The 10944-nt window shown below is 43.4% G+C and overlaps 1 protein-coding gene across 2 annotated transcripts in view; it reads left to right on the forward strand.

Annotated features, from left to right (window-relative positions):
- LOC122795811 (cytochrome c oxidase subunit 7C, mitochondrial) overlaps window positions 1-10944 on the forward strand; it is a 90035-nt gene that overhangs the window by 33079 nt on the left and 46012 nt on the right. For both annotated transcript variants that reach the window (XM_044064148.1, XM_044064147.1), the window contains exon 2: window positions 1567-1700. In XM_044064148.1, the coding sequence (XP_043920083.1) occupies window positions 1567-1683 (117 nt within the window). In that variant the 3' untranslated portion in view covers window positions 1684-1700. The remainder of the gene's footprint in view (window positions 1-1566; window positions 1701-10944) is intronic.

Below are 10944 nucleotides of genomic sequence, written 5' to 3' on the forward strand. Positions count from 1 at the left end.
ACTAGATCCAAGAATTTAAATTTTGCTTGTGACAAAAATAAGACAAATTGGCAAGACGGATGTATCTGAGGATTCCCATCCACTGGAACAGGCTTCCCATCCCATGTGAAGTAGTCCATCCCTAACCCTATTAGTGTAACCTTGACCAGCAGGTTGGAATTCAGAAATTCACTCTGGGTCTGGCCCCAGTGTCTATAATACAAGCAGACAGTAATGCCCAAACTAACCCCCCCCCCAAAAAAAAAAAAAACTTCTAGAAACATCCTAACACACCTCCCCATGAAAGAAAAATGCCCATGATACATATGGACACAACAGAGTTGGATTGCATGGCTAGGCTTAAAGGCCCTAGTGACCGTTGCATAGGGTTATGGGTATATACTAGGCTAAAACTGAGCAGGTGAATCTGGGTGCTGATTTAGAATCCAAGTGCAAATTCTTTGAATCCATCCGTTTGAATTCGGTGAGGAAGGAGTTTGATAGAGGTTACAGAGTAGGACTGTATTCCCTTTAGCAACTAGTCCCTCTGTTTAGTGCTGTTAATGGGAAGTTGTAAAATACAATTCATTTTCGTATCTTGCTAAATGAATTTATGGTGGAACTTTAACTTCCAGTTTCCTGAACATGAAGTTGGCAGGAAAAAAAATCAGGAATATCAAAGTTTATTCATGAAAGAATATCTGGATAAAGCTTTAAGTAAACCTTCCATATGGTTTCATTATATTTTTTGTAGCCTCCCCTTATACCAAAGGTGGTGTCTGCTGTTGCTTTAAACCAGACAAGTGCCCAGCCGTTGGCTGCTTACATCATAATTAGAGTAGTGAGCACTGATTACACTGAAAGGATTCTCTCATCGTTGTGGTGGATGAGTTTTTATATTAGAAGTAGACTTTATGAAGTGTTTGGTATATTTTACTGTATTCTTTTAAAGGTACAGATAACCACTTTTAAAGTAGTTTGTGCTTGTTCTGCAAGAATTGTGTGTAGAAATGTTCTAAGAAATGCCTGGACAGATTTTTGATGTGGGCATGGCACAAGGGCTTCCGATATAAACACATTGTCTAGGGGTAGCATAACTTACAACCTGAAGTAGTCGCCCCTCCCCCAAACTAAAGTGTGAAAACTGTAGATTTTTTTATCTGAGAGAACTGTTCTCTTTTAACTTTTTTATCCGTTAATAATGCTATAGTTTAACTTGTTCCTGCAGTAGTGTGTGTGTGTGTGTGTGTGTGTGTGTGTAACTGTATTGAGGGTCTGCTTATATTTGACACGAGTTGCAGCTAGGTCTATATAGCCCTGCTTACATAGCGACAAGGCACTAAATAATCTGTTGTAGCATTTTGTCATAAGCATTAAAAGCAGAACTAGTATTTTTCTGTTAACACAGAAAAGTCTGTAAAACAATTGTGCATTATTTAAAAAGTACACTTGTAAATTTAGCGTGATGTAAGGGATTGAGTTGCATGTTGAATAGCAGATGAAGCAGACTACTAGTAATTAACTCCTAAGCTAAGTGCATTTAACAAGTTGCACATGAATAATTGTGCTATTTTTTTTCTTTTCTAGAATCTGCCATTTTCTGTGGAAAACAAATGGAGGCTTCTTGGTCTAATGGTTGTATTCTTTGGGAGTGGATTTGCATTTCCTTTTGTTGTAGTCAGACATCAACTTCTGAAGAAATGAAGTATTTATCTTGCTGGGTATGTTTTGTTCCCATGATGAACATCAGTACTTGAGCTTAAAATATTGACCTTCAAGTCACTTGTAGCATCCACTTTTTTTAATGTGTTTTAATTAGCCTTGTGCACATACTTCAGTATGTGAAGGTAGTAGTGTTAAAAAAGATGTATTAAATGTTAGATGTGGTAAAACAAAAATTGCATAACCTTTAGAAAGGAGAGTTGGTTCTTGTATCTTGGATTACTTGTACATTTTGGGGAAAAAATGAAATTTGCGTAGGTGAAGTGTAATAGGCAAGTTTAGCAAACTCTATCGTGTGTATTGGGGGTTGTGTAAGATGTGGTAAATGGCAGTATATTTTTCAGTTCGGCTTGGTATGCAAGCTGGAAGAAGGATTGTCTACAGAAGAGAAATTTATCATATAAATTACTGCAACAGTAAGAGCTTTTGTCTATGGGGAAACAACCCCCCCCAGGACACCTCCATAAGTCTGAACTGATTGGGAGCTCTTTGTGGATGTCCATCAGGTAAGACTGAACTTTTTTCTATAGTGCTCTGAGTGTATGCCTCAAAGTTGGAGCAGCCTGTACTGCCATCATTTCTGCCACTGTAATTGGTTTGTCACAAGCCCCATCTGTCCCCTCAGGGAACAAATAATGTCCAGTTTGAGATCATTGCCTTGACTATTTTTACTGGCTTATTGGTTTAAATAACTTTTTTGTATTCTAAATGTTAATCACTCTCTCTCACTGCTGCAGTACCATTTGGTAATTTTGGTTCATTTCCTCTTCAGGATACAGCAACCTGCCATCTTCCTAAAAGCTCTGGCTTTTTCTGCTGCTTACTGTTACTGCTGATTTTGACTGCCTTTTTTGTAAATATTTTTGATGTTTTCTGAAGAATACTAGCGGTCGTATTATCGGAAGTTTCTTGAAACTGCACACAGTGCAAAGATAAAGCCCTGAACTCCAGAACTTGTGAAATAACAATCAGGGCTATCAAAGTGGCCACCCAGTGAAAACGTAAAACCGGTGGAGCAGTCTCCAACATAAAGTCGAAGCAGGAACACTGATTAAAAACCACAGATGTTCTTAGTGTTTCACTGTTGTAGTCATCACATTGAGGGCTAGTGCAAGCAGATAACCCAAGTCGGCCTGATTATCAAGTCTTGGGTCCTGCGTCGGTTGCTGTCTCATCTTCCGTGATGTCAGGTAGTCAGGGGTATAAAGCATGCAGCCGACGCCATTACATCAGTGTTTCTTGCCATGCAGTGCCCGAAGCAAAAGCAGTTCACAAGTGCTGGTCTGCAGACTCCAGAAATTTTCGAGTTTCATAACCGAAGTCTTCAACTAAAGCTAAGTACTCCGTTGGGGAAACTTTTTCTTGCTCTAAACCGATGTCAGTAAAAGTCAATAATTTGTATTTCTTGAGGAAAGCAAATACCTCACAAAGATTTCCATTCATACTATATTCCTTGCGTAGGCCCTGACCACGACGTACCTCACTGTCTGTTTTGTGCCTTATTTAAGTATAAGTAACGAACTATTCGTCGTCTATATATTTACGCTTCTAAATAATTTGGTACTCTGTTCAGTTGTGATAGGTCTTCTGTAAGCCATCCAACTACCGACATTCTGAAAAAACACAAAGATAAAGACAGACAGGCTGTCTAGGTCCAAAGCTGCTGACTACGCTTCTAAGTCAGTCGCCAGTTCACCTGTACTCAGAGGCACTTTCACAGCCCCGGATACCCGCTACTTCAGATTCACAGGCCTCTACTGAGACCCATTCAGAGTCCGGTATGCCACAAGATGCTTCAACTGTGGAACCTACGGATGTCTCTACCTTGGATGGGTCCGGAGCCGCTGTGCAGGCACCGGCTTAGGCCTACTGACTTGCATATTAAACCGCCATCATCTTCAAGGCCTAAAACTCTAACTATGCCTAGAAAACAGATGCCCAGACCGCATGATCAGGCCCCTATGCCTAAAAAACAGATAAGAATGGCTGAAGACCTTATTACTTTAGTCAGGGGAAGCCAACCTTCCCCCTCTGAGACCTAGGACTGAATTTGCTTATGATACGTCTGACCAGGATTCTAAAATGTCTGCTTTCTCTGAGGATTAGAATGTACCCTTGTCTACCTATGAGGATTCTGATGCAGAGGACTCTATTCAGTCTGCTTCCCCCCCAAAAGATCTCTCTTTTGGTGAAACCATGCATAGTCTTAGGGAGCATTTTCACTGGCAAAGCCAGGATTACTGATTCTAAAAAGAGGCTTGGGGTTTTCTTACTCCTGCCCCAGCACAGGCTTTTAGCTAACCCTCCTGCTCACAGAAAGCCTGATGGATAGTACAGAATTCCTGACTCTCAAGTTCCTTTTTAAAAATCCTACTGCGGATCCTGAGACCATTTCACAGGGACCCAAGGGCATCAAGGCTACTACTGCCAAAAATCCTACCCCCTCTGATAGAGACTCCGGGGCACTGGATAGATGGGGTAAGAAAGTATACACTTCTGCAGCTTTGGCCATTAGGGCCTTAAACTGCCAGTTTCATATGTTAAAAGTATCAGCAGCATATCATTGGATTGCTTAAACAGAAAATGATGATGATTCCTGACTGTGCTGAAAATAAGGATTTACAGGATTTACTGCATTCTGCCGAACAGGTTCGAAAGCGTACTTTGCAATGTGGTTTTGATTCACTAGAGGCATCTTGCAGGGCTGCTGCCACTGGGTCTGTACTTAGAAGGCATGCTTGGCTTAAGGAACAATCTTTGCCATATCATGTTAAAGCTAAATTGCTGGATGCTCCCTTAAATCAGGACAGCCTGTTTGGCAACAAAGCAGAAGTTGTTCTTAAAGATGAGGTAAAAGCTAAATCTATGCATACTGTTAAAGATTTCCTACAAGTACAACCTCCAAGATTTAGTAGGCATTGGCCCTCTAAGAATTGTTCTTTCCTGCCTCTTCCCGGCCTTCTCAGTCCAAACCGAAGGTACGCACAGGACTAAACAGTGGGGGGGGGGGGTCCCACTTCCGAATCGGGGAAGTAGTAAGACTCCACCCTATGGTAAACTGTCTCAATGACTTAACCAACTTTCAAGCACTTCCCAACTGACTGTTCCTTTAGGGGGAAAGCTTGCTCTGCAGGCAAAAAACTGGGTACTCATTACCCAGGACAAATGGGTTTTAAATATAGTTTCCCCAAGGATACAGATTTCACTTCCACACATTATCAACCCCAAACGGTTGGCCAGATCTACCCCCAAATCAGAGGGCAGAGGCTCAAAAGCAAGTACTCTCTCTCTTAAGCATAAAGGCTATTCAAACTATACCAGAAGAGGAAAAGAGATTCCTGGTACCCAGAAAAGACCATTCTTGGCGTCCTATCCTGGCTCTTTCTATATTAACTCATTTTTGGTGATTCCAAAATTCAAGATGCCAACTCTTCAATTACTTCCTATGCTAGGCAAAGATGCCTGGTTGGCAAAACTGGATTTAAAAGAAGCCTACCTGCACATCCCAATCAGGGAATCTTGCAGAAGATACCTATGCTTCAAAGCAGGCTGCATGCACTATTGGTTCTCTGCATTGCCCTTTGGCTTATCTACTGCACCCAGGGTGTTCACAAAGTGCCTAGCTCCAGTCGTTGCATTTTGCAGGCAAAGAAACATTCAAATATACCCATACCTGGACTATTGTCTAATTCAGGCAGAAAGCCAGGACATACTTTTTGAATCATCTGGCATTTGTACAAAAGTTGCTAACTTGTCTGGGGTACACCATAAACGAAAAGAAATCGCATCTAGTACCCTGTCAACAAATTATATTTGTGGGAGCAAGCTTGAACACAACTTCCCAGATGTCTTTCTTCACGCCAGAGAAATTCATTTGACAACTTCAAACTAATGGCCACAAAAACCCTGCTGTCTGCAAGACAAATACTGCAAGCCTTTGGAGTTCATGGCCTCCTGCATTCTACTAATTCCATATGCAAGACTGCATATGAGGAAAGTACAATGGTATCTAAAAAGCCTATGGTGTCAACATTCTCAGGATCTAGAAGCAATGATCCCTAACATACCTTGCCTACAGTTCCTTTGGTGGGCAGAGGCCTGCCACCAAAACAAGGGATTACCATTCACTCTACCCCCTGCCGCCCAAACCCTTACAACAGAAGCATCAGACTATGCATGGAGGGCTCACCTGGCAGGAAAGTGCATTCCAGGGCAAATGGAACCAAAGTCAAGTGCACCTGCATATCGGCCAAAAAGAAATGTTAGCTGTACAGAGTGCTCTGACAGCCTTCAAGAACCACATTCTTCCAGGACAATTTAATGGTAAGGATGGACAACACCACGGTTTTACATAAACCAGCAGGGGGGGTACCCATTCTTACCCCTCTGCAGATTAGCCATGGCTCTGGAACACTGCCTTGAGCTACCAAGTGCATCTACTGGCTCAATTCCTGCCAGGAAAACTAAATACACTGGCAGACTAACTCAGCAGAAATCTCATGGACCCACACTAGTGGAAACTGGAACCAAAGATATTCAACATGTTGATAAACAAATGGGGGAGCCCAGATATAGGCCAGTTTGCCTCCCCCAGAACTACCAATTGGACAAATTCTGCACAAGGACTCCCCACAAACAAGCTTGGAAAGTGGATGCCCTGTCCTTCAGCTGGAAAAATCTGTCAGTTTATGCCTTTCCTCCTCTGCCTCTCCTCTCCAAAGTACTATTAAAGATCAAACAGGACAAACCAAGGACGATACTGATTGCACCAGATTGTCCACGCCAACACTGGTACGCCCTCTTGCACAGTTTCACTGCTGGCCCCATGGCACTTGCCTCAGACCCCTACCCTGCTGTCACAGCAGGAGAGCCAGATTTTGCACCCTTGGCTTCAAACCCTGACCCTGGCAACCTGGCTAATTTCCTAATCGCTCCATTACCATCCCTCAGCAAACAAGTGTTGGATGTCATTTTGGAGGCTAGGAGGCCTAGTTCTAGAAAATCTTGTGCTTTAAAAATGGAAAATGTTCTTTGCCTGGAACCAAACTCTAGGGGTGGGCACAGCAGCACCCAGTTTACCTCAGATTCTTCAATACTTAACTGAGATGCTTCACAAGGGCCTTTCTTTTTTCCTCAATCAAAATTCACACCTCAGCCATTTCAGCTCATTACAACACAGAACCACCCCTCTTCTCTCATCCACTGCTCAAGGAGTTCCTCAGAGGGGCTAAAAACTTAAGACCACCCAGGACCTCACCAACTCCAGCCTGGGACCTTAACTTTGTATTGGAAAAACTCACTTTTTTCCTCCTGCAGAGTTAAAATTTCTTTCCTGGAAAACAGCCTTCCTTTTAGCAATTACTTCAGCAAGAAGGGTATCTGAACTACAGGCCCTTATCATGCGGACAGGGTGTCCCTCAGGACCAGTCTCTCCATGCCCAAGGTGGTATCCAGTGTGGCTTTTAATCAGTCCATTCATTTGCCAACCTTTTCTAATCCACAGAACAAAGGGAAAGGATTCTGCACTCCTTAGATGTGCACAGACAACTTAGAATTTACTTTGACAGGGCTAAACCTCAAAGGAAATCTGAACAACTGCTGGTGGCATTTGCTGCAGGGGCAGAGGGGAAGGCTATTTCAAAGCAATCCATTTCTAAATGGATAGGCCATTGCATTCATTTCTGCTATACGCACCATGGAAAACATATCCCACAGGGCACTGGACCTCATTCAACCAGGGCTGCATCTACCTCTACAGCCTTTCTCAGAGGTGTGCCTACCAGGGACATTCTAGAAGCTGCTACCTGGAGTTCTGTACATACTTTCACCAAGCATTGCCATTTGCCAGATGTTCTTCGTGTTTCACTGTTGCAGTCATTACATTTGGGTAATCCTGCTGGCAGGTTGCCCTCGGCCTGAATTCCAAAGTCCTGGGTCCTGCGTCGGCTGCTGTCACCCCTTCCCTGACGTCAGGGGTATAAAAGAAGCAGTCGACGCCCATTTTTTTTTTTGAAGCAGAAGCCGTTCGCAAGTGTCAGTCGGCAGACACCTGAGATTTTCGTGTTCGAGTTACAGATCCGAAGTCTTCAATAAAGCTAAGTACCCCATTGGGGAAATTTTTTTTCTTGCTCCAGACCGATGTCAGAAAAAGTAAATTGTATTTCTTGTGGAATGCAAATACCTCATAAGGATTTTCATTCTTACTGTATTCCTTGCCTAGGCCCTGATCACAACGTTTCTGGTTGTCTGTTTTGTGCAAGATTTAACCAACGCACTATTAAACGTCTGTATGATTTTGCTTTAAACTATTTTGGACACCAGTTTAATTATCCAGAAATGTCGTTGGATAGCCATCCGACTAGCAGAGTTCACGAAAAAGCGCAAAGAAAAGGAGAGTGACAACCGAGGCCCAAACCCGACGAAGCTACTAAGCCAGTTGCTGGTTCTCATGTGCTCTCGCAGCCCCTGATGCCCGCTACTTTAGAGTTGCAGGCCGGTACCGACTCCCACGTGGAGTCTGCCATGCTGCTGGAAACTCTGGGTATTGGAGCCTCGGATACTGTTCCTTCAGATTTGCATTAAACCGACTTCAGCTTCAAAGGCAAAGACTAAAGCACCTCCTAAAGCAAAGAAGCAAACTCCTGAGCCACGTGGTCAGGCCTCTATGCCCAAAAAACAGATGCTCAAAATGGCCAAAGACTCTATTACCTTGATCAGGGGTTCCCATCCCCCTCCTGATAAGAGGCCTAGGAAAGAGACGGACTATGAATCTTCATATCAGGTTTCCATTTCTTCGGATTCCTCTTCTGATCAGGAATATTCTCTTCCCCCTACGAGGATTCTGATGCTGAAGAATTTGTACCTTCAGCTTCTCCTCCAGAGGACTATTCCTTTGGGGAAACCTTGCATAGGAGCATTTCCACTGGGAGAGCCAAGATTTTTCTGAATCTAACTATGCTCCGGGATTTCCTTTTACTACCTCAACACAGGCCTCTAGCCATTCCACCTGTTAGACATTGTAGATGTGTTTTTCGGAGTCTAGTCTTACCCCTGACTCCTTGCCTCCAGCTCGTGTTAAGCCTGACAGATATTGCAGGGTTCCTGACTCTCAAATTCCTTTTTAAAACCTCTGCTGCAGACCCAGAAACTATATCTCTGGGTCCCAAAGGAGTTGAGGCTTCCGCTGCAAAAAACCCTACCCCATCTGACAGAGATTCTAGGGCACTGGATAGATGGGGAAAAAAGGTTTACACATCTGCTACCTTGGCTATAAGGGCCTTAAAACGGTCAGTTTCATATGCTCAAATATCAGCAACATGTCATGGCATTGCTTAAACTGAATGTGCAGAAAACGAGGAAATGCAGGATTTATTGCATGCAGCTGATCAAGTTGGAACGCATACTTAGCAATGTGGTTTTGATTCTTTGGAGGCCTCCTGCAGGGCCGCAGTTACGGGCTCTCTAATTAGGAGGCATGCTTGGTTAAAGGAACAAAATCTACCTGATCATGTTAAAGTTAAATTATTAAATGCACCATTACAGCATGATACTTTGTTTGGTGTTGGGACAGAAGAGGTGTTAAAATGGAGGATAAAGCTAAATCTATGGAAACGGTCAAAGATATTTTTACAAGTACAGCCACCTAGGTTTAGTAGACACTGGCCAACAAAGAATTGGTCCTTTTCTGTCTCAGACCTCAAAGGGGCAGATCCAGACGCCCTAGAGGCAGATCCCAGGTGCAAGGTTCATATAGGTCAAAGCAATGGGGTGCTTCTACCTCCGAAGTTGGAAAAGACAAATCACAACCATACAGGAAACGGTCCCAATGACTTCCCCCTGCCTGCACCAAGCACTTATCTCCTGGCAAAACCCTTCCCTTAGGGGGAAAATTAGCACTTTTTTTTTCTCAAAATTGGCACATTATAACCCAGGACACGTGGGTCCTAAATATCGTGTCACAAGGCTACAAGTTCATTTCCATACTCTGCCAAAGGCAAACTGCTGGCCAGATCTGCCAAAAAATCAATGGGCAGAGGCACAAAAACAAGTCTCATCCCTCATGGACATGGGGGCCATTCAACAAGTACAAGAGCAGGGACAAGGATTTTACTCCAGACTGTTCTTGGTACCCAGAAAGGACAAGGCCTGGAGGCCAATACTGGACCTATCTATTCTGAAAACATTCACAGATATACCAAAATTCAAGATGTTGACTTTGCAGCAGCTTCTGCCCATGCTGGGCAAGAACGCTTGGTTTGTGACTTTAGACTTATACCTGCATGTCCCAATCAGACAAATATGCAGAAGATGCCTCAGATTCAAGGCTGGCTCAACGCATTACCAATTCTCTGCACTGCCCTTTGGCTTATCTGCTGCACCCAGGGTCTTTACAAAGTGCCTGGCACCAGTAATTGCATTCTGCAGACAACTAGGAATACAGATATATCCTTACTTGGACGACTGTTTAATTCAAGCCGAGAACAAGGACGTTCTTCTACAGCATCAGGCATTTGTGAAAAGACTTCTTACATGCCTATGGTACACAGTCAACGAAAAGAAATCAAAACTAGTACCCTCTCAAGAGATAATACTCCTGGATGCAAGCTTAAATACAACTGCCTAGATGGCTTATCTTACGCCAGACAAAGGCAATTGACTACCTATTTCAAAATGTTGGCAGCAAAGGCCAAGTTATCTGCAAGAAAAATTCTGCAGGCTTTGGGCTTCATGGCATCCTGCATCCTAATTCCATATGCAAGACTGCATATGAGGAAACTTCAGTGGTACCTAAAGTGTTTGGACTCAACATTGCCACAGCCTGGAAACTAAAATTACACTAATTCCCTGCCTGTAACAGGAGTTTCGATGGTGGGTAAAGGCTTGTCACCAAAACAAGGGACAGCCATTCACATTACCCCCATCCAGGCAGACACTGACAACGGATGCTTCAAATTATGCCTGGGGGGCCCACATGGCAGGAAGATGCATTCAGGGCACATGGACCTCAAACCAAATGCATCTACATATCCATCAAAAAGAGATGCTAGCTGTTCAAAATGCCCTGACAGCCTTCAAGGACCTACTTCATCCAGGACAACTACTGATAAAAACAGACAACACCACGGTCATGTGGTATATAAACAAACAGGGGGCACACATTCTTACACCCTTTGCAGACTAACCATGACTTTGTGGGACACAACATTGACTTACCAAGTACATCTGCAGGCACAATTCCTGCCA

Source organism: Protopterus annectens, chromosome 2.part2 (assembly GCF_019279795.1).
Source record: "Protopterus annectens isolate FY-2018-M chromosome 2.part2, PAN1.0, whole genome shotgun sequence".
NCBI lineage: Eukaryota > Metazoa > Chordata > Ceratodontiformes > Protopteridae > Protopterus > Protopterus annectens.